General features: G+C 45.5%; 3 protein-coding genes across 5 annotated transcripts; 2 read left to right on the forward strand and 1 right to left on the reverse strand.

The window, feature by feature from the left end:
* Nucleotides 1-2,196: 2,196 nt before the first annotated feature.
* Nucleotides 2,197-5,300, reverse strand: LOC120818348 (uncharacterized). Of its 2 annotated transcripts, XM_040175360.2 has the most exons (8): nucleotides 5,118-5,249; nucleotides 4,737-4,939; nucleotides 4,411-4,524; nucleotides 4,212-4,307; nucleotides 3,900-4,010; nucleotides 3,674-3,794; nucleotides 3,371-3,559; nucleotides 2,197-3,295 (listed from the first exon to the last, which is right to left on the reverse strand). In XM_040175360.2, the coding sequence occupies exons 1-8, from the start codon at nucleotides 5,140-5,142 to the stop codon at nucleotides 2,268-2,270; spliced, it is 1,887 nt and encodes a 628-aa protein (XP_040031294.2). In that variant the 5' UTR covers nucleotides 5,143-5,249; the 3' UTR covers nucleotides 2,197-2,267. The 2 variants fall into 2 exon arrangements, with proteins under 2 accessions (XP_040031294.2, XP_077956424.1); XM_078100298.1 differs by having other exon boundaries at nucleotides 3,674-4,010; nucleotides 5,118-5,300.
* A 674-nt stretch (nucleotides 5,301-5,974) lies between these two features.
* Nucleotides 5,975-11,413, forward strand: tspan33a (tetraspanin 33a). 2 transcript variants are annotated; one of them, XM_040175370.2, is made up of 8 exons: nucleotides 5,975-6,379; nucleotides 8,386-8,443; nucleotides 8,717-8,844; nucleotides 9,215-9,289; nucleotides 9,913-10,008; nucleotides 10,085-10,213; nucleotides 10,306-10,470; nucleotides 10,582-11,413. In XM_040175370.2, exons 1-8 carry the CDS (start codon nucleotides 6,281-6,283, stop codon nucleotides 10,681-10,683), a joined length of 852 nt encoding a protein of 283 aa, XP_040031304.1. In that variant the 5' UTR covers nucleotides 5,975-6,280; the 3' UTR covers nucleotides 10,684-11,413. The 2 variants fall into 2 exon arrangements, with proteins under 2 accessions (XP_040031304.1, XP_040031306.1); XM_040175372.2 differs by having other exon boundaries at nucleotides 10,309-10,470.
* Nucleotides 11,414-13,192: 1,779 nt separating this feature from the next.
* smo (smoothened, frizzled class receptor) lies at nucleotides 13,193-21,051 on the forward strand. Its single transcript, XM_040175353.2, has 12 exons — nucleotides 13,193-14,155; nucleotides 15,107-15,306; nucleotides 15,410-15,619; nucleotides 15,731-15,903; nucleotides 16,006-16,225; nucleotides 16,348-16,471; nucleotides 16,601-16,693; nucleotides 16,974-17,082; nucleotides 17,436-17,621; nucleotides 17,811-17,959; nucleotides 18,604-18,738; nucleotides 18,849-21,051. The coding sequence occupies exons 1-12, from the start codon at nucleotides 13,891-13,893 to the stop codon at nucleotides 19,463-19,465; spliced, it is 2,481 nt and encodes an 826-aa protein (XP_040031287.1). The 5' UTR covers nucleotides 13,193-13,890; the 3' UTR covers nucleotides 19,466-21,051.
* The last annotated feature ends 1,709 nt before the right edge of the window (nucleotides 21,052-22,760 follow it).

Below are 22,760 nucleotides of genomic sequence, written 5' to 3' on the forward strand. Positions count from 1 at the left end.
ACATAATTTACTTCCTTTTTCCTCGTCTGTGAAGCGCTAAGATGAACCAAAAAGATATTTGCTTGTAAAATAGATGGAGAAATGACAAATGATAGTACGACAACCTTTGGGCCGACTGTTGGCATTCAGAGGACCTTGAAAGCCTTTTTGTTCATCACTCATTCTTTCTCTTATTCAAATCAAATCATAAAAGAGATTCCTGTTTGCACATATTAGAATTATCCAAGTCGGACACAGTAACTTTAATGGAGAATGGCCTGTCAGTGTGAGATGTAGCGTAACGGTGACTTTCTTCAGGATCTCACTCCAGCTAACAACTCTCGGCTGAAGATGCGTGGCAGCAGCTTTAAGACGCTGAATCTGAAGGGGTTCCTGTTGGAGCCACGAGTGTCTGTGCCTCCCTGCATCTGCTGATTCTCCCCCGGTTCTAATGAGAAGAGCTACTCAACATTGCACCCTGAATGATGATGATGATGATGATGATGATCCCTTGAATGTAGAACGTAGTGAGGATTAGACTACAGGTTTATGTTTGGATATTTTCATCTTTTTTCCCCCAGCAGTCCTTTATGGAGGGACTTGTTAATAGCTGTATCAGTTTTGGCCCAGTCCCAGAAAAGAATTAGATTTTTACTCTTTGTTTGCCACACAGGATCCCTGCAAACGTTTTCTGCTGGGAAAGTCACACAAAGAGTTAGAAACAAACGTGCGTCGTGCGCCTGGGTGCGCCGACAGCCTGCAGACCCCGATTTCAGTCGTTACCACGGCAGCATGATCGACGATTCAATGGCAGGAGATCCACGTTCAGTAGTTTTCAATGAAGGCTTTTCCGTTCCTTATTTACTGGGTAAACGCCGTGGCTGTGTGGCTCTGTCCTCCACTGGTCAGTAGTGTCTTATGATCTTGATTTGTTGTCTCATTCACTCCTCATGCAAAGTGTGAAAGGGCCTTTGACAGGATTGAGCTGCTTGTTTGGTTTTGTCGTGTCATGTCAGAGAGAAGTCCGTTTTAAATCTTTTGTGGAGAGAGAGGCGTTCACACAGAGACCAATCTGTCGTATTATTAGTAGTGTCACAACTGCTAACTGTAGTATTTAATAACAGCACTGTTTATGGTCAGAAAATGACCTGGAGTGGGTTATTGTACTTGTCGTAGCTTTGGAGGCAGGTGGTCGTTTAACACAAGCCACTCCCCCTCAACTGGGAGGGATTTCATTGGGTTTGGCGTTGCTAAGTGACACTGGCCGGACATCATCCGGTTTCCTCAGTTACCATCCGCGGTGACGACTGCATGGCCTCACAGTTGACGCTCCCTTTTTTCTTTTTCTTTCTTTCTTCTTCCTCTTCTTTCTTTTTCCTAAAAGAGGATTCTCGTTTTGTTTTTTGTTCATTCACTTCATTTTTACATTTTAGAAAGGGAAAGAATCCAAATGAAATAAATCAAAATATTAATTCAATCACTTTTTCTACTCCTATTTTCAATAAAAAGTGAAACGAAAAAGCAAACAAAAAGTTGATTTGTAAATAAGTAATGTACAGTTTGTATCTGTAACTTGTCAGTCTGTCATTGGTGACAGAGTCTGTCTTGCTTATAACGCACGCTACCAGTAAATAAAAAAAGGAAAAAGTATATTTAGACTGTATGGTCCCTTGAAAGCAAGTTTTAAATTAATATCTGATGTATATTCCTGTAACATTGCATTTTTATCTGAGGAATGATGTTATTAAAAAATTGCAAATAAATTGCATTTCCTACAGGTGTGTTTTTCACTTTCTCTTTTACGTTTGTATTGAGGTCTTTTTTAATCACGTTCTCTCTGTGTAGAGAGCTCTACTATCAAGGTACTATAACATTACACTATGTTAATAATTGACCAAAAAAGATATGGCAACTCATAACTTTCTTCTTCACCATCACAGCTTTTCAAATTTACAAATTAAGCTGTCTAACAGTATCAAACTTTGTTTTGCTCCAAGTTCAATCAGACTTATCATGTTAACTATGGTGGAGAAAAAGCAAAAAGGTGAACGTATGAGCCTAAAACTAAACGATGACACCCGTGTTGGTGAAAGTGTTTGGTAATCAAGAACCCAAAAGGAAGAAGAATTGAAGTACTCCAATTATTGCTACCGATGTTTCTATAATAACTATATTCGGCCCATATACGTGCAGTGAATCATATAGAATTATATCATATATGTGAAAACAAACTTTTATTTAGGTAGGTTATTAATTACATCTACATCCCGTCTGACTGTACATCTAGTTCACGTGTCCGGTTTATGAGTCGCCAGGTGTCTTTTCAGATTCCCCTGCTGGGAGAATTCTCTCTCACAGCTGGGACACTTGAAGGGTTTCACCCCGTTGTGGCTGAGCGTGTGTCTCTTCAGGCAGTTCAGCGTGAGGAAGCGCTTGGGGCACTCGCTGCACACGTACGGACGTTCCCCCGTGTGAGAGCGCGTGTGCACGTTCAGGTGGCTCTTGCTGGAGAAACCCTTCCCGCAGTGCGTGCAGGTGTACGGCATCTCGCCCGTGTGCGACCGGGTGTGCAGCAGCAGCTCCCCGGAGGACAGAAAGGACTTCCCGCACGTGGTGCACAGGTAGTTCTTCTCCCCTTTGTGCATCTGCATGTGTCTCGTAATTCCAGCTTTGCTGAAGCTTTTCCCGCAGATGGTGCACAGGTTGGTGGGGCCCCCGTGCAGGCGTTGGTGTTGCTTGAGCGAATAGTTGCAGAGGAATCCCTTGTTGCACTGGCTGCAGGCGAATATCCGTCCCCTCTTGTGGAGCCTCTGGTGCTGGTAATAACCCGACGGGCTGGTGAATCCCTTCTCGCATTGGTTGCAGCAGTACGGGAAGCTGTGGAGCTTCATGTGAGTCTTCAGCTGATTTGGAAGTTCAAAAACTTTTGGGCATTTCAGGCATTTAGTTTCTTCATCTGTAAAGTTTTTGTTGACAGTCCGCGTGCTGAGGAACCGCTTGTCTTCCCCCGTGTGCTCTGTGGGTCTTTGTTGTTCCTTGTTTTCTAGGTTGTCCTTCTTCTGCTTCCGTCCGCACCTTTTCTCAATACAGACCTTTGGTTTATGTTTCCTTTTCCTCTCCGAGCTGCCTCCTAGTTTCTTTGTTTTACCCTTAAAGTCTTTACTTTTCTGCTGAGTCTTTGCTCTGGCTTTCTTCGCGGACGGTTTGTTTTGACCTCTTGCGAGGTGGTGCTCACTCTGGATGTGCTCTTGGACTTTCCTCTTCATGCGGTGAGTGAATGAACACTGAGGGCAGATGAATAAACGGGACAGAGGTCCTGAAACAGTGAAAGACAAGAAGTTAATGAAATTGGATTTTTGGAGTCTTGTGCTGCAACGGATTTTTGTCTGACCTGATTCTCTTTTCTCATCTGCGGTGATGTCGGAGCTTTGACTCGATTCTCCTTCTAAATCTTCCAATGTCTCTTCCTCGTTGCTATAATCATTGTCTTTACCGTAAGGCTCATTGAACCCGTCCATTCCAGTTTGAGCAGGCAGGGCCAAAACGGACAAAAGGATGTCATCCTTGCTGCTGGAAGGAGCTGAAGGACGCCAAGACATTTTGAACGTTAAGAGTTACATGTTGAGATAGGAAAGAAAAAAGCATTGCCAGACCTTTATCTTGATTAGCAAATAGCATTTTAAGTTTAACTTACCAGCGCTAAGAGTCCCCAACTGCCTGTGATGAAGCAGCAGACTCTTCAGGGCAAACGGTTCAGACAGATTGGCTCCGAATTCTTCCGACACAGATGTCGTTTCAGTGAGCCATGCTGCCGTCTGAGACGCAGAGAGGGGATCACCGCAATGCAGTTTGGTAAATGGGAAGAAATATTCATACTGCATATGTATGGACTCGAGAGCACAAGCACATTGAAAGGTTACCTGTTGTAGGTCTGGAGAGAGCAGCAGCTGCTCCAGTCTGGACAGGAACTCAGACACCAGCTGCTGCAGTCTCCGGTCATAGTTTGAGCCGTAGTTTAAGGGGAAAACCTCCTAAAAGAAACAGCCATCACTTCATTGTCTTTAAAAGGTTGCACCTTTAGACATTTGTGATCCACTGGGACTAAAGAAAACATTTCCTCAAAAAGTTGATAAACATTGAATCTATGTTATTTGTCTTTTTCCTTAATAAAAGAGCTCCGTGTCCCTTCCATAAATCTTGATGTCATCTGCATTCCTCACAAACTGACTCACTTGGAAGAAGAACTCCTTTTCGAAAGGGACATTCAACAGGTTCTGAACAAGGCCGGCAAAGTTGATGTAAGAGGTCTTCAGAATATCACCAGTGGCCTGTCAAAACATGCACGATAAAAACGTTGAGATGGTCACACCCGCTATGGAATTACACATAATGACTGATGAGATGTGCTCTGTGTTTCCTTAAAACACGCACCATGTGATCCTCATCGGAGCTCAGTTCAGCACTGCAGGCGTGGATTTTATCCAGGTGGCTCTGGATGGTCTGCAAGTTGGCAACACCATCACCTCGACACAGCTCCAGAACCAGCTGCCATAAGGCAAAGAGGACTAGCGTTATAACTAAGACTATTAGAAAACAGTGATAAACAAACGTAGAAAAGATTATGATTATCCTCATGTGTCATGCTTTCCCTCCACTAAAATGTCAAATGTGTCCTTGGGAGTCACTGGGGGTGGGTGGTGGGGGGACTCTGGTACAGAGATAGCGATTCAATCCGCTCGGACAAAGACATCCCTCACCCTCGCTCTCAGGCCCAGGATGAGCTGAGCTTTCCGGCCGGGACTCAGGAGCTCTGGGACGACCTCCGTGGCCAAACTGATGAAGTCCACCAGCTTGTCGTACTGCATCACGCTGTGCTGCTGCACCACCCGCCATGTGAAAGCAGCCATCAGTCGCACCGGGGGGACGAGCAGGCGGAGGGAGGCTGGAGGGAGAGGGCAGCCTGCGGAGGACATTTGAGAACAGCGAACTGTTGCTGAATCACAAGGAAACGAAGCTGGAATAACGAATTCCAGAGGATTGGCAACGCTAGCTTCACATTTATAACTGTATTTGCTTTTGTTGAATAAAATGTCGGAACGCGTATGTGTTACTTATCCGATAAATCGGTTAATATGTACCCAAAGATTTGCTTGTATACGCCATTTCTTCGTTTAAAAACGTCTAAACCTTGACGTAAAAATCATCGCTAGCGAACATCCAACACACGACGGGAGGCTTAGTTAAAGCTTCCGGGTTAAACGGATGTTATGAAAACTATCCGCCCGGTGGGCTTTCCTTCAAAATAAAATCCAACGGTTACGTTCAACTACATTATACAAAGCGACGCAAAATATAGGTTAAAAAAGATTAAACAAACCACGCATATAGTTCATTGACAATATACAGGTGGTTGAATGTGCATACTTGAAAATAACTGCCAGTAGATGGCGCACGTGTCCGTCCTTGTGTTGGGCTTGCATTACATGTCATTTAGCTTACGTTTTTATCCAAAGCGACTCACAAGTGCATTCCAACCATACGAATACAAACCCAGAACCTTTCAGTTTATTCATTTGAACATGTGGGGGAGGGTGGGTATAATCAGCTGTAGGCTACTGATATCTGGCATCAATTGTACGTAAACTACAAGCAGGAAGATAGCTCGTAGCCACAGCGTTTGAATATACAATATACATGGTTTCCCATGAAGGACATTGTCTTGCAATAGGGAAAATGTCTGAGTTGAGCCACTTCAGTTTAATTGATTTTTATTTTTATTTTAACTTCCTCTCTTACTTGATCGAACCATCTAGCTTTCGTTGCTTGCACATAAGTCATTTAAAGTATTTTTAGTATAACATTCCATGGCAAAAGAGCATCGTACATCCAAACAAAAGTATAACCAACACTTATTTTGTACTTATTTGTAAAAAAAATAATAATAATCATAATTTTATTATATGCATTGACTTTGTCCTGGTTTCTTGAATGTATGCGGTCACTCAAGGGGCCCGTCTTTAGATTCGGGCGCTGGTTTTATCATCTGATCACCGGTGAAGCCGTGAGGCGCAACGGTTACGCCCCGTTTTCTTCTGCACACGCCCAGTCGCCGCCGGCCAGATAACGCAAGAGGCAGCTTGAAACGACTCGCCGTGAAACTATACGCGTCGCCTCGAGTCTCAAGTCTCTTCATCACTGTTGAGCTGCCGGTCTTTACTTTGCCCCCCGGCAGCTCGTTTCGTGGCCGCATAACAGCGCATCGGCGCGGCCACTTGGAGACGGCGCTTGGGTCATTGACACCATGGGAGGACGCGGAGGCGCACCGGGATCAGGCGATGACTACTCCTTCGTCAGTCCAGTTGTCAAGTACCTGCTGTTCTTGTTCAATTTTATATTTTGGGTGAGTGTTTTGCGTGTGTGTGTGTGTGTGTGTGTGTGTTAGACACAGGCAACAGAGACAGTGGTAATCTATTACATGCTCTTCTATGTGCGCAGGTTAATCATTATGAACAAATCCTATTCTTGCTACCTGATTTGAAACTTGTTAAAAACAGAGTAAGTTAAAGGTCATTTATCCGGATTCTGAGTTCCAACCTGCATTTATAGTTATGTCGCATTGCAGGCACTGTCGTACTGCTTTGTTTGAAGTAGAATTGTTCATTTACTTTGGTGTTTTTACGAAAAGTGAAACTGTGTCAACGGGAAAGAGAAAAGGGGAAGTTAATATGTAAAGGTGACATACACACACACACACACAGTTTAATTCTTACTTTTCCAAATCTAAAGTCCATTGTGGCTTGTTAGAGGGGGATTTACTTTGAGAACCTGTTCGACCTGACCACATTGTTGACATTTCCACAACAATGTTTAAAACACTCGCTCAACAAAAGGGCTGTGATTTAATTTCATACCCTGGCTCCTTTCATGACCTCCTCGGTTGCCGTGGAACGTAAAACCTTCGTTGACTGCTGATGGACTGTGCACAAGCGGGTCCTCACCTCTGCTCTACTGGTGGAAAGATGACGGATCGTCTTTGCGTTGCAGAGTTCCCACTAAGCAAGATGTTTAAAACAAGCCTTTGCAGAACACAGCAGGAGATTGTAAACCGTACACTGCCTGGATGTTCATATTTGTGTGAATGTATGAGGGGCCGTTCGGGACGGAACTATTGAGACACTCTTACGTTTGCAGTAGAGTCCTTTTTAAACGTCAAGAATCCAGTTGAAATGAAGAGCGAAGCTCTGCGGGGGGGTTGTTGACAAACCAAAGTTCATACCGGTGGGTCCCAGTGTAAGGTCCTCAGGGGCTTTAACGCAAGGAGATTTCTGGCTTAAAACCTTTTTAAAGCAGATCTGTAGTGGTAGATGAATCGCGCTGGGACTGTTTTTAGTTGTTGTTGTTGAGCAGAAACGCCGGCAAATGACAAATAGATTACAACCACAGTCAATATCTCCTTGAGAACAAAGAAGAACGTTCGAAGTTTCCAGCACTGCTCCTTTACATCCTGAAGCATCACAGTCTGAGAAGCTTTCGTTTCATCCCTTTTCATTGCCCGATTTCAGCAGCGCCTCTTACCTGTATGACTCTGTGGGCCGCGGACAGGACGAGGCTTTGTAAAAACATGAAGCTCTGGGAAGGTGGAATGTGTTGCTGTTACTTCTGTTGCCTCTGGCTACACCGTTCTCTACGTGGCTCTGCAGGCGCACCGGCCAAAGATAACTGCTAATTATTTATCGTCTTAGAAAAAGACCAAAGAGTTTGTTATGAAACAGGCAATCAGCTGGTTCTTTAACAGTCAAACAGAAGAGTGAATCGGTTTCGAGGGCAAATATTTGCCTTTTCAGCGGCTACTGTAACATTTCACCAAACTTTATTAACATTTACATTTTACAAAATACATTAAAAAGCTGTTTGCTTCAGATGTCTGGTTTATTTGCTGTGAAACTAAAGCTTTATAAAAGAAGCAGACACATGTAGCATTACACCCCCCCCCCCCCCCCCCTTCCCTCTCCAACTCCCCCAACTCCCCCGTCTCCAAGAGAAAGTTCAGAGTCTCTGGTAACTGGATCCATTTCATTCAGGGAGGGCAGAGTGTTTGTGAGGGCTCCCTATTATTCTGTTTCGACCGGCAGAAGGGCGCGGAGCGAAGGGCCCTTTATGTTTTAGGGAAAGGTACGGATCGCTGCCAGCTCCGTTTGAATCAAAAGGCGAGCAGGGCGGATGGCAGAATGTAGCAAAACGTTTCCGGCCCTCTGATTAAACACTGATTCTGTGTGTATTTGTGACTCACGTGAATACCCGGTGAGAGGTGCTACTACTCCTTAGACAAGTTTAGACATATAATTAAATAGTTCGCCTCCTGTGCTGTGTGTGCTTTCTCCTTATTTTGCCCCGTTTGTCTTTTAGATATGTTCCCTGGTGATGGTGGCCATCGGCGTGTTCGCGCGCTTGATGAAACATGCCGGTGAGTAATCTTTCAGTCTCTCCTCCTCTTTGATAGTGGCTGCATTGCACGTCAGGACAGTCCTGTTGTCTTCCATCAAACACAGAGGGGCGAGATAGCGTCCACGTATGTGTGTTCCTGATTTCATGATGGAAATTAAATGCAAGAGCAGCGTTATGGATAAAGGCACGCTGCCATGTTACTGTTGGAGAGGAAACATTTGGTGGCGTAGGAGTGCAGCAGACGGTCTCTCTCAAGTCTTTGAGCACCTCTTCTCTTCCCTTTTTTTTTCAGAGGCAGCACTTGCATGTCTGGCGGTGGACCCCGCTGTGATGCTGATGGTCGTGGGCTTCCTCATGTTCATCATCACCTTCTGCGGCTGCGTGGGCTCCCTGCGAGAAAACATCTGCCTTCTGCAGACAGTAATTCATGATTACTTTCTGTTTTTTTTACTTCAGTGCACCCTATAAAAACAGCAGAGAGAGAGAGAGAGACGTGCTCATTTTCAGTCAACGTGAACCTGCAAGATCATCTCCACTGCATTTTTATTTTGGCTCAATAACACTAAGGTGTGTCCGTGTATGGCGAGGATGAGCACTTTCGTAAAGAAAATGACTCACGTCGAAGTTTTGCCGCATGTTTTCTTCTTCTTTTCTCTCCAAGCATGGGATGTAACCACAGCTGAGTTTGCGTGGAGGGAACAGGGCCTCGCGGAATCTGTCATCTAAAGAACGAATCCACAGCAGATTCATTTGAGAGTGCTGTAAATAACCCTCGCTCTTCCCTCCTCAGTTCTGTATCTGCCTGACGGTGATCTTCCTGCTCCAGCTCATCGCCGGGATTCTTGGCTTCGTCTTCGCCGATAAGGTAGTGCAAGAACGTGCAGGGGGTTTCCGCAAAGCAACAAACATTAAAACACTGAAAACAATCAAATGGGATCTCATCCGTGAGAAGCCAAGACTGGGGCACTTTGAAAAGGCGCATTTGTTTACTGATTATTTCTGCGGTTGGACTTTGCTTCATTTGCGCTTGTCTGTTTGCGTAGATTGATGAAACGCTGTCCTCTCCTGGTCTTTGTCTGTATCTGCCACAGCGTTTGAAGTAACCCGTGAAATGAACAGAGTTCTCTCGCGGATTGTTTTACGGCCATTAGAAATCATCCAATTTTTTTTATCAAACTGCCACTACAGCGAGAACAAATCTAAAAGCAACTCTTTTGTTTTCACTCCCGTGTTACACCAGTCCACTTTGTCACAAAAGGGCATTTCCCTGCTTCTTCTGCTTTGTCAAGACAATCGGTCTACCTGACAATGAGCATCTTGATAAGAAACAACTGCATTCAGCAAAAATCCAGGTTGCATTTATTTATCCCACTTTGCATGAATTGCTTCATGGCAAATTACGCCGCTGTGGAACTTTGGATGTTATATGCCGAATAATCACCCAGCGTCTTCACTCGTCATCTTTTGTTTTCTTCGCACTTTCCCAAGTCTCGGGACCGAGTGACGTGGATGATCAACAACGCCATCGTCCACTACAGGGAGGACATCGATCTGCAAAACCTCATCGACTTTGGTCAGAGAGAGGTACCGACGCGCGTCGTCACCAGCGCTTGTCTTCTCATCTCCTCCATCCATCTAATGTTGGTTTCCGTGTCTTCAGTTTGGCTGCTGCGGCGCCGTGACGTACACGGACTGGTCCCAGAACATGTACTTCAACTGCACGCAGGACAACCCCAGCAACGAACGCTGCTCCGTCCCCTTCTCCTGCTGCAACCTGTCCGAAGACAAGGTCCCGCGACTGCACAAGTGTCTCTTGATGTGGGGTTTTGTGAGTGTTTTCTGAGTGTTTTTTGTCTTTTTACCCCGTGTTCTGTACATTAGCAGGTGGTCATCAACACCATGTGTGGCGCCGGCATGCAGCATTTAGAGTACATTGAAGCCGGAGACCACATTTACACCAATGGCTGCATAGACAAACTGGTGAATTGGATCCACAGTAACATGTTCCTACTGGGAGGGGTCGCCCTGGGACTGGCTATACCACAGGTAGGGTACGGTGCACAGGACCAACACTCGCACGTAAACACTAACACACGCGCTTTGTGCTCAGCTGGTGAGGCTTCGGTTTGTGTTTTCTTTTTTCTTTCTCTTCTGCAGCTGGTTGGCATCCTCTTGTCTCAGATCTTAATCAACCAGATCAAAGACCAGATCGCGCTCCAGAACTACAACCTCAAGCACCGCTCTGACCCGTGGAGCTGACCCAGTCGGGGGGGGGCACCCGCAGTGAGGACGGTTCCACAAAGAGTTATCTGTGCCTGTAATGAGCGTTCATTGCTGTTTGACTTTCCAACACAAGACCGGTGATCAGCCCGCATGTGGACTAACAGTAAACGCGCTTTCAAATACTGAGAACTAGAGGAGGTCAAAATAAACTCACGGAGAAACGGGACTCTGTCGCCACCTACCGGACGTAGATCCTTGAATTTACCAAACTTTAGACGGTACTTGATGAGGGTATTTGGTCATATTAACTCAAGATCTGCAATTGGGGTAATATATTATTCGCCTCTATTTTTTTTTTGTCAAAGACGCCAAACAAGAGTGGGACTTACGGCAGATGTATTTCTTTACGGGAAAATGTGAACTACCCTGAAATGGGAAATTTTCGAACAGATATTTTTTTGTAGAATTTTTTTTTTATTTTCTAAATGGAATGCATGCGCAACAGTATTTCTAGTGGCTGTGAGTATCTCTGAGGTTGCTCTGATATTTGGTTCATGGTTTTTTTTTATCTCATCAGCAATTTTTATCCTAATATATGCACTTCTTCAATGGGATGATGAAATACCTGTGTCATAGGTCAGACTACTTCATAGTTGGGATCTCTTTTTTACATTTTCACAGGCTTATATGTTTTTAAAAAATGTTACCACCCAAGAAATGCCATTTAACTTTCTAATAAAAAAGTACAATACATTTTTTACATAATGTTTCCATTTTGTCTAATAACGGTAAAGATCATGTTAACTCTCCACTCTTCACTTGTAACCAGATGACGCTGCTGCATTTTGCCTCAATATGCTCGGTATATAGATGCATGTTTGGCAAATCGCATTCGTATTCTTTGCATATGCTGCCGATAATACGAGCTCACCTCTTGCATTTTTGTTTTTCTTTATTAACCAGCTTAAACTGAAGAGTGCAGGAATTCCCAATTTCCCACTAACAAAAACGTCTGTGTGAGGTGCTCTGGTGTGTTTTGTTGACGTGGTTACTAGAACGGGCCAAGTTTGTATTTGTGACCAGACAGTGGGGGAAAAAAAGGTAAACTTTAGCTAAAATAGTAGCTCGGATTCATCCACAGCTTTACATTTCAGCTAAACATCTTGTTTAGTTTAGTAGGTCATTTAAACTACGTAAAGCTGTCGACTTTCAACTGGACACATTTCCCTTCTTCGTTGAATTGCATTTTCAGCCCGATGCCTGTAATCATTGTGAGCAGAAACAGACACGCATGCATGTTTTTAACAGCCTTTCACGTCCAAGTCCACAATCTGAACAAGACATTTCAGTGTTATTTTAAAGCTGTGGTGACTCCTGTTACTGAGTGATTTCCCCATCGGACCCAAAACTAAATCGACTTTATTACCAGTCGGATGCTGCACTATTTGTAGTGGCACAGGTGTTTTGGTGTGTGTGTGTGTGTGTGTGTGTGTGTGTGTGTGTGTGTGTGTGTGTGTGTGTGTGTGTTGGACAGAGCTCTGCTGCTCTGTGTGTGGTCCCTGTTTTTTTTGCCTCTGACTCATTCAGGCGGCCATGTTGCTGTGGGTTTCATAGGAGGCACAGACACACACACACACACACACACACGCACAGACACACACACACACACACACACACACACTCAGAGGAGGAACCAGAGTTAACCCAGTTTTACGCTCAGAACACCAGGAGAGAAACAAAGCATCTACAGCCATGCAAATACCACAAGTGCACTGTCCATTTAATGTGATAACAACAGCAGCGGGGTGGTGTGATGGCTTCCTCAAACACATTCAAATAAAGTTAACATTTAGGTATTGGTCATAGAAATGTCTGTTGTCTCTCCCGTAGAAATGGAACAGTATTGCTTAAAGTACTAGAATAATATGTTGGAAAAAGTCCACAACACTGTATTGGTCAAATCAGTTCAGATTTGACCTTGTGTCAAATGTCTGTATGTTGAAATATTAAATAGGAATTGTTAAATTAATTCATAGTCTCGAGTATTGTCAATTCTTTCATTTTGATTTGTGTTTATTTTATTTATTTTGTATTCAATGATTATGAAGAGCTGTTAATCCTTTTAAGGAAATGTGCAGCATCAGAATCAGAGTTCACATAATTACATCTCGAGATATCTGGTTATTATTGACTGCTGTGTTATCGTGTTGTTAAATCCACCTCAGGGTCCTTAAACATAAAAGAACTTTAATCCATAGAAGGAAAAATAGTGTTTTATTTAAGAGCCTTGGATTAAAACTACAAACTTGTCATCTGAGGGTAAACCTGTCACATAGGCCATGTTTTTTTTTGGTTTTGGGGGGGCTGCGGGTGGGAGGGCTGAGGGGAAAACCGTTCCTGAGAAGGCCCAGCCATAAGGCACATTCTTCCACTGGCAGAGGGGGATGGGAGGGGAGGTTTTGTTGCCCCCCCCCCCCCCCCCCCCCCCCCCTCCCGCCCCCAGCACATGCATACCAGAGCTCCCCCCCCCCCCCCCCCAAAAAACCCCGTCCACACACACCGAGCTGCGAGTCGGGATGACAACACGGCCTCACGCACGTCCCCTCGGATCCTCCGGGAGAGCCACCGCGCCGCGCGCACGTACGCAGATGTAGGATAACGCGTCGCCGTTTGGAGAGGAGGAGACGGGGGTGGCGCGTCTCAACCGGAGATCCTATTACACACATCCAGACTGTTTCATGGCAAGTTTTTTTCTTTTTTTGGAAGTGGGGGGAGGGCGACTCTGCAACTTTCTCAGCCCGATGTGTGTGTGTGTTTTTTTCGTAGCCAGCCTAAAATGCTTCTAACGAATACTTTGCGTGGGTATTTTTGAATAGACGAGCCCCCCTTCTACCCCAACCCTGTTGGTGAGGACAATTTTCTTGGAGCTATTCTAAATTTCTGGATAATGAAGGAATCCGTGAGGATCCAGCGGGGATCGGACGAGAGGCGCAGAATGAAAAAGTTCGGGAGGACTGCGAGGAAACTCTGAAGCGCCCCCGCAGACCCCCCCTCCCTCTCCAGCATGCCAAATACAGAAAAGTATTCGAAACCAAGCGAGCAAAGCTTCATCTTCGGGCTCCTCGAGAAATCGGGATAAGCTCAGCACCAGAACCCGGGGCGATCTCGTGTCCCCCCCACACTTCTCTCTCTTTCTCCTTCTTTTGTGGCCCGGTGGAGAGACCTTCTCCGCCGCTTCTCAAGATGTCCTCCCAGGCTCGGCGGGGCCCCATTGTTGGAGTGTGCGGGATGCTGTGCGTCTGGGCAGCCTGGCTCTCGGGCTCCGCGGCGGCGTTGTCGCCGAACGGCACCGCGTTCGTGGACCACTGCAAGAAACACTCGACGTGCGAGGCGCTCAAGTACAACACATGCCTCGGATCGCCGTTACCGTACACGCACACCTCCCTGGCCCTGGCCGAGGACTCCGGCACCCAGGAGGAGGCTTTTGAGAAGTTGACCATGTGGTCCGGTGAGAATTAATATGTCCATCAATGAATGTGATCCATTTGTTTTTTTATATGTGTAGGAGAATAATGCTCAACCAACGAATATATAATATATATATATATATATATATATATATATATATATATATTATACACAATAATGCGACACTTGAATGTCTACATGCTTTTGTGTCATTATGAAAGTGATACTTAATAACTTAATTCCACTCTACTTTGTGCCCATGGCGCTGCAATTCGTAACAACCTTTTTAAAGAACAACACGAGGATCAGTGTCACTACACATTACATTCGGCATTGTGTGCATTGTTTTATATGACAATAATGTTAATTGGTTTGACAATGGCCTGGGATGGAGGCAAATGGTGGCAAGAGAGGCTCGACAGGAAATGAAGGGTTAAACGCCATTAAAGGCAACAAAAGGGGTCCCTCGTAGGTGTTAGAGAGACGACAATGGGATACTCTCGGTAATAAAAGGCCTTTTAGATATTCTGCTTCACATTCAGAGACACTTACTAATGATCTGTCAGACTCAGGTCACTGCTTCAGAGAGATATGATCCATTGACACACTATATCTGTTTAAAGAGATGCACACTTTTGCTCATTATCCTACATGTTAAATTGTACTATTAGAAACATTTCATCCCTGCGACCATTCATACTTCCACTAGTATGTATGATAAAGAATCGTCAGCATCCTCCCATCTGAGCAGCTGGAAATGGCAAGTTTCTGACATTTTTGCTGGTTGATTGATTCATTGACTAATCTAGTTCTCTTTTTTTAAATGTAGTTCATTTTCATTTACAGGTCATTTGTTGTCAAACTGACTGGTCTCTGCTGGTCCTTTAAAAATCCAGCCTGTATCCTTCTACATCTCCTACATCTCTCACATCTAACCCGAATCTTTCAGGGTGTTTTAATGCGTGTTTCCCCTCCCCTCCCCTCGTCCCAGGTCTGCGGAACGCTCCCCGCTGTTGGTCCGTCATCCAGCCTCTGCTCTGTGCCATCTACATGCCCAAATGTGAGAACGGTCGGGTGGAGCTGCCCAGCCAGAGCCTGTGCTTGGCTACGCGTGGACCATGTAGCATCGTGGACCAGGAAAGGGGCTGGCCCGGCTTCCTCAAGTGTGACAAATTCCCCCAGGGCTGTTCGGTACGCTTCGCCGTCAACGTGGCTTTGCTCGCGAAAGGGGGTCGCGAGCGGTGCACGCGTTGAATCGGAAAAGCTCACCTTTTTGCGTCCTCCCTGTCGGCAGAACGAGGTGCAGAAGCTGAAGTTCAACATGTCGGGCCAGTGCGAGGCTCCCCTTGTGAAGACGGACATCCAGTCCAGCTGGTACAAGGACGTGGAGGGCTGCGGCATCCAGTGTGACAACCCGCTGTTCACCGAGGAGGAGCACAACGACATGCACGCCTACATCGCCTACTTTGGCACCATTACCCTCCTGTGCACCTTCTTCACCCTGGTGAGGCATAACCACGTCACTCTTTGTGGTTTTTTATAGGAGATTCAGCAACCTTCAAGTTCCCGTGATATTCCTTTTTTTCCCGACTTTTCAAAATGTCCTCCGTTTCAGGCGACGTTTCTCGCCGACTGGAAGAACTCCAATCGCTACCCGGCCGTCATTCTCTTCTACATCAACGCCTGTTTCTTCGTGGGCAGCATAGGCTGGCTGGCCCAATTCCTGGACGGAGCACGCGACGAGATCGTGTGCAAGAGCGACAACACCATGCGACTCGGGGAGCCGTCGTACGTGAACGCCTTCTGCTTTTCCAGCTCGCCGATCGTTCCCTGACGAGGAAGCGCCGCCCTAAAAAAAATCCGATCTGTGTTTCGCCCGTTCCTCCGCAGGTCTTCGGAGACGCTGTCGTGCGTCACCATCTTCATCATCGTGTACTACTCCCTGATGTCGGGCGTGATCTGGTTCGTCATGCTGACCTACGCCTGGCACACGTCCTTCAAAGCCCTGGGGACCACGCAACAGCCGCTGTCCGGCAGGACCTCCTACTTCCACATGGTCACCTGGTCCATTCCCTTTGTCCTGACCGTGGCCATCCTGGCCATCGCCGAGGTGCGTGAGGGAGCCGCTCGCCGTCGCTCGTCCTGACCCTCGGAAGACGGGAAAGTGTTCTAGCGTCGCGAAAAAGGACGTAGGTTGTTTTTCCTCATTGGCTGTGGCTCTTTGACTCACAGGTGGACGGAGACTCAGTCAGCGGGATCTGTTTCGTCGGATACAAGAACTACAGATACCGTGCCGGGTTCGTGCTTGCCCCCATCGGGGTGGTGCTTGTCGTCGGAGGCTACTTCCTCATCCGGGGTGAGTGTTGTTTTACGTTCAACGGCCGAACTCTTCTACTCAAGTCTTTCGGGGATTTGTTACATTCCTCCTCAAACCCATCCCCACAGCCACGAACCCCCGACTGATCCCGTTCGTCTCTCCTTTTAGGCGTCATGACTTTGTTTTCCATTAAGAGCAACCACCCCGGGCTGCTGAGTGAGAAAGCTGCCAGTAAAATCAAAGAGACGATGCTGAGACTTGGTACGTCCTCTCATCCCGTGGCATTGCACACCAGTATGAGGGTAAACATCCGTTTAGGTGTTAGGCAAAGAAACGTTTTAAGAATCCTTCGCAGCACGTTATTAGGACACAATAAACTAAAATGGAACTTATATCACCACCACGTCTCTTGAAATGACAAAAGTTAGCGAACCTTTTTAACCGTTTAACATTCTAGGGTAGATTTCCTCACTGTACGCATGCTGTTGGGAGCGTTTGGCATCTCTCATCTGATTTGTTTTGTGCCGTTTCTCCGTGCCAGGTATTTTTGGATTCCTCGCTTTCGGCTTTGTCTTCATCACCTTCGGCTGCCACTTCTACGACTTCTTCAACCAGGCCGAATGGGAGAGGAGCTTCAGAGAATACGTGCTGTGAGTTTTTCACTGTCCTTCTCCTCCAGGTCCGCTGCACACCTGCAACATCTCCACAAACTGTTAAAGCTGTTGAGACTCAAAACCGCCGCATAACCACTCGGCCTGCAGCGGTGAATGCAGCCCTATTTCCCCCCCCAGGGTGTTGACTCGCGCTGGATCTGAATTAATTTAGCCTAAAAAATGTAAAAGCGCTCTCTGCTGCACCGACGTGTGAAAGACTCTCTTATTTGCCAAATCCAGCTTCTGAATGTCCCCTAGTCATCATATGGATAGAAGCTGTGCTGGGCACACTGGGCACATCTAGCATGGTCAAGGCATTGACTTTTCATCTTTGCGATGTTTTTCGACAGGTGCGAAGCCAACGTGACAATCGCCTCTCAGACCAACAAGCCGATCCCAGAATGCACCATTAAGAACCGGCCCAGCCTAATGGTGGAGAAGATCAACCTGTTCTCCATGTTCGGGACCGGTATTGCTATGAGTACCTGGGTCTGGACCAAGGCCACTATCCTCATCTGGAGACGGACCTGGTGCAAGTAAGCAAACATCGAGTTACAAGAAGATGTCTTTAACAACAAAGACATCTTCTGTGCCTAAAGTTGTAAACATTTCCATGCAGGAGATTGTGTTTGGTGTTTTTATGTCCATATATAGTTTTAAAGATATGATAACGACTCCCAAAAGTGGATACTGGATGTTCATCCTGCCTTCTGTTCCCGTGCCAGGATTATTGGCCGCAGTGACAATGAACCCAAGAGGATCAAGAAGAGCAAGATGATTGCCAAGGCGTTTGCGTTGAGGAAGGAACTTCACAAGGACCCAGAGAAGGAGCTGTCTTTCAGCATGCACACCGTGTCCCACGAAGGACCCGTGGGTGAGTATTTCAGTGAAGGTCAAGACTAAACCAGACCAGCCTTTTAGGATAAAACAGAAAACACTTTTTGACATATGAGGTGTCACAGCATTGTCCTTTACTTGGGATGAAAATCGTGACCGCTGAAGCCCCGCCTCTTGACGCATGCGTGTACGTCCATCTTGTGGTAAATAACTGAAACTTCAAGACGTCTCGTTAGCATTATTTATAGTGGAGCTCATACCTCATGTTAGTATTGTTATTGTATGCATAGTGGTAATTAATTCAAATACAACGGGTAGTTTCTCAGCCATGCAGATATGTATTCGGGTTTGGCGCCATGTGTGCTGATGTAGACAACCGCTATTTGTTATTTTTCTTTCATTTGGCCTGAGAAGTATTTTTTCCATTCGCTTTTGTGCGGTTGAGGGGCTACGCAGTCAGGGACAAGAGTTATATCTGCAGCTAAGAACTGAAAGACACGTCTCTGCACATGTAAACTGTGAGGCTGCTGTGGCTGCCATGCTTGTTTAGCTTGGAGCAGTTCTATAGCTACAGAGGCACCGCGGGGGGAGACATTAAGTGTCTGTTGCGTCTAACGCCGTCCTCGGTTCTCCCTTTCTTTGTTTACGGAGAGTTAGTGGTTTGCCTTCTCTCATTCGTAGCCGGAATCAATTTTGAGCTGAATGAGCCATCGAATGACATGTCGTCGGCCTGGGCGCAGCATGTGACCAAGATGGTGGCCAGGCGAGGTGCCATCCTGCCTCAGGACATCTCTGTTACCCCCACTGGTACCCCAGGTGAGAGCTGCAGGCCATTACACCTACTGCTCTGTACATACACAGAGCATTTCACATCACATTTTCCTGCCATCCCTTCACCTGTCTTCCTTTCTGACATTTCTTCCCAGTGCCACCTCCAGACGAGAGGAACAGACTGTGGATGGTGGAGGCGGAGATCTCGCCAGAGATGATAAAGAGGAAAAAGAAGAAGAAGAAGAGGAAGAAGGACGTTCGTCCGTCGGAGGAAGCGGTGGAACACCATGGCTATGCTCAGCGCGAGTTCGGCCGCAGCTCGGTGCCTCGCCTGCCCAAATTGCCGTGCCACCCCAGCCTGGTCGCAAACCTGCGGGAGCATCAGAGGCAACAGCAGACGCTGGAGGAGGAGGAGGTCCTGCCAGGGTCCTACCCGGACACCCGACCCTCCCACTCCGTGTCCCGCGAGCAGAGGCGCCCCCATCCCTCGTACCAGAGCGGCCGGCGCAGCTACGGCCACGGCCACCCTCCGGCCTACAGCGACCGCCCAGAAGATCTGGGTCTCGGCCCGCGCTGCCTCCCCTCAGCCTCCACCTGGCAGCCCAGCGAACCTTCCAGCTACCCGGGGGAGACAGACCTCGCCGACGGGCTGTCAGAGAGGTTGGCCCACGTGGCTCGGGTGCCGGCTGGACGCAGGGCAGGCTATGGACCCATTCACTCTCGGACCAATTTAATGGAAGCGGAGCTTATGGACGCCGACTCTGACTTCTAAGAGCACAGCTCAGGTTTATTGCTTGGCGGTACGCAGACAGTAAGCTACAAAAAGTGCTGGATACTTTCTAAATTCTTACTTAAGATTCCACCTACCGAGCAGTCCAGATGGAACGAAGCCGGTCACTTTTTAAAAATATATCTTTTTTTCTTTTTTGTGTTTGGAAAAAATACAAAGGGATAAAGTGGAAAAATATGTTGTGAATAAGTTAATGAAATACTTTTTTTTTTTTTGGTCTACCATTTGTGTCCAATTAAATTTCAAGGCAACTCTATAATGACAAGACAAAACGGCAGCTAAACTTTATATTGCTTGAAACAGAACCCCCCCCCCCCCCATGTATTCATTCGCTAGTATCAGCTCAGCAGGACATCCTCGATACAACTTGTAAAAGTCAATTATTATTGTTAATCTTTGTACGACAGCTTGTGTCATAATTTTTTTACTGTGCCAGGGCTGTAAAACCGGACTCGCACAAAAGACCGTACAGGTTTTTTTTTTTAAACGCTACGGGCTACTTGCAAATACTTTTGAACCCGGGTCTTCTTATGTGTCATATTTAACTTTTTTTAAGATCCCTTTTCTCTCTTCCCACCACTTTTTAGCTATTTTTACTTTTTTATGTGCTGTGAACTTGAGGTGTGATTGCATATGCTCGGTTTTCTGGTGCAACGAACCAACAATTGGCTTCTTTTTTTGTCCGGATCAAAGACATACTGTTATGTGCATATCTTTTTCTTAATGAGTTATTTTTGTATATTTCAGAACAACTTTTCTTTCGCCTTGAAAGTGTTTTATTTTTTTTACAGCAGTATTTTTATGTATTTTAAATTGTTGCATATTCAATATTAACTGGGCTTCAGTTTTTTTCTTTCATTAAATCAAGTTTAAAATCTTTTGTTTGACGTAGTTTAGCAGCAGTGGGCTTAGAAGTCACTTTTTACATGAATGCTTCTATTTTACAATCACTCTTTCTAAGTGTATGTGTGTTATGTATATAAGTTGCTCATAGATTTCTCAATAAGGGTATTATTTGTACAGATTTATACATCAAGTCACTCGATTACTCTGCCGAAATTGATAATAAGAAGGTAAGAGTCAACTATGCTACAATAAGTTGTCACTGTACTTGTGCTGTAACCAAAACTTCCCCTGTATTGTCATTTGATACGGATACATGACGCTGAAGTCACTCTTTGCCAACGGTAAGTAGTTTGTCTAGATATTCATGTGAAATGTGTATGATAGAGAATTATTTGTTACCACACTGCTATAAATTCAGTAAAATAGAACAAAGTAAATAACAGCTGATATCCATCCAAGACAAGAATATTTAGAGGTTAAATGAATTATTTTGCGTCGTACGCCCAGAAAAGTAATAATTTCTGTTTTTTTTGTAAACTGTCAAAAAGATTTAGGCTTACTCGCAGGCAGGGCTGTAGTGGAGGGTAAACGCACGTAAACGCCGTTTACGCACCTCTGGAATTTTGGAAATAGCGTTTACGCACCTCAAAGTTACCTGCGCCTTGTATTCTTCCGTTGGAATAATCCGAAATAAACTTGGTGTAATTTTAAAACAGCTAAGACTACGTTTCCTATTGTTGAACATATAAACGCCGTAGTCTGAATCATGTTCATCTGCGTTGTATTACGGTCTGTGAGCATCCAATCAGTGCCTTGCGGCTGCAGCAGCAACACCAATCAGGATCCAGGAGGTGTGTAAACACATGTTGTCGATCAGCCCAGTGGTCCCCAACCTTTCTTACCTCACGGACCGGTTTCATGTCAGACAATATTTCGCGGACCGGTCGAGAAGGTCCGACGGGGTGGGGAGGGTGTAGTCGTTGCGGGCGGAACGACCGACGGAAACAAGTCAGTTCTCAATGTGAAAAAAAACATGCTGTATAGGCTATTTATGATGACATAGGTAGTACATGAGTGTTCCTTTAACTTATGTTGTCAGTGTAATTGACAGGCTGCTTAACTGTTTAACTCTTAAATTCAACATATTTTTTCAGGCAGTGAGAGGACAGGCAATGATGCAGAGAGCACAGGGAGAGGAGAAACACCAGGTCCAATAGAGAGAGAAGCACAGAGGAGCCAAGGCAGGACCTGACGTGGAGGACAAGGAGGCCCTCAGGGCACTACTGTAAAAAGGAGACTCCGTATGTAGATAGTTCTTAATCTGCAATTGTGTTGTTGTGTGTTGTTGTGTTGACATACTTTTCTTCACTGTTTTCATAGATTTAATGAACTACAAACTACTAACACATGTATTCATTGTCATTGATTGTATATGACTTTTACTGATAACATAATGCAATATAGCCAGGACAGCCTTACAGAGTCACAACGCTTTGTGTTGCGTTGCTTCACATTGCGTCGAGGTCTGTATGATCACAAAATTCAGAGTTTACCCACCTCTAATTTTACCACTACAGCACTGCCTATATGTGATGTCTCAGTAGTGTTTGTGACTAGCAGGTGCACTGAATGAACTGATTAGGTGAGTGACAGGTGGAGGAGACAGGGTAGAAAGTGACGGAGCTGTGGCGAGGCTTATTTCTTTTATTTTCATCCTAAAACTATCTGTACAGGTAGTAATTTACCACTAAACGACATCGGGGGATTTCACAAACACCGTCATCACCTGTGTGTCAGCACTGCACGAGCACTAGGCGGAGGAGGAGGAGGAAGGAGGAAGGAGCGCGGCTTGTGGGCGCCGCGGAGCAGTTCGGTGAAATTCTCACAAGAACTCAAATAAATGCCCCGTCGAATGTCAAAACACATTTGGGGGGATTTGATGACAGTGCGAGTAATAGTTATTCTAAAATTTTGATGAATGAAGAAACAATTGTGCTCCAGCAGAAGGGGCACTTTTCTCATCTAGGGCTTAAACAGCCTCCAATAAACGCAGTGCCAAAGACTACACCGTGCCCAGCTGTTTTGGTAATGAATGAGAGTTAAATAGATATTGTTCGTTGAATTTGAGCTATTCCAAACCTTTACTTAGCAATAGTTGATTTGACCACTCTCATGTAGGATTATGTACCGAGCATCGGTGCAATATTGGTGAAATGAAATGACAAAAATGACACAAGTGACTATATGAACATCTATTTATTGAACTTTAACAAAACTGAAAAGTGCAAATGTAAAACAAATCTTTTTTGTGGGATTTAGTCCAGCGCTTCTTTAATGTGTCTTGTCCATATATTGAAGCAATAATGATAACAAATAAACAAATAATAAATAGTAAATGCTTTATATAGCCACATATTAAAATAAGAAAAGC

The sequence above is a fragment of the Gasterosteus aculeatus genome, chromosome 4, assembly GCF_964276395.1.
Source record: "Gasterosteus aculeatus chromosome 4, fGasAcu3.hap1.1, whole genome shotgun sequence".
In the NCBI taxonomy this organism is placed as follows: Eukaryota; Metazoa; Chordata; class Actinopteri; order Perciformes; family Gasterosteidae; genus Gasterosteus; species Gasterosteus aculeatus.

Coding starts and splice junctions, on each gene's coding strand:
- tspan33a (XM_040175370.2), top strand. CDS start 6,281: ATGGGAGGACGCGGAGGCGCACCGGGATCAGGCGATGACTACTCCTTC. Junction 8,444..8,716: donor GCGCTTGATGAAACATGCCG/GTGAGTAATCTT, acceptor TTTTTTTTTCAG/AGGCAGCACTTGCATGTCTG. Junction 10,471..10,581: donor TGGGACTGGCTATACCACAG/GTAGGGTACGGT, acceptor TCTCTTCTGCAG/CTGGTTGGCATCCTCTTGTC.
- LOC120818348 (XM_078100298.1), bottom strand. CDS start 5,142: ATGGCGTATACAAGCAAATCTTTGG. Junction 4,525..4,736: donor TCCTGGGCCTGAGAGCGAGG/GTGAGGGATGTC, acceptor GCCTTATGGCAG/CTGGTTCTGGAGCTGTGTCG. Junction 3,560..3,673: donor GTTGGGGACTCTTAGCGCTG/GTAAGTTAAACT, acceptor GGCGTCCTTCAG/CTCCTTCCAGCAGCAAGGAT.
- smo (XM_040175353.2), top strand. CDS start 13,891: ATGTCCTCCCAGGCTCGGCGGGGCCCCATTGTTGGAGTGTGCGGGATG. Junction 15,307..15,409: donor AATTCCCCCAGGGCTGTTCG/GTACGCTTCGCC, acceptor CCCTGTCGGCAG/AACGAGGTGCAGAAGCTGAA. Junction 15,620..15,730: donor TGTGCACCTTCTTCACCCTG/GTGAGGCATAAC, acceptor CCTCCGTTTCAG/GCGACGTTTCTCGCCGACTG.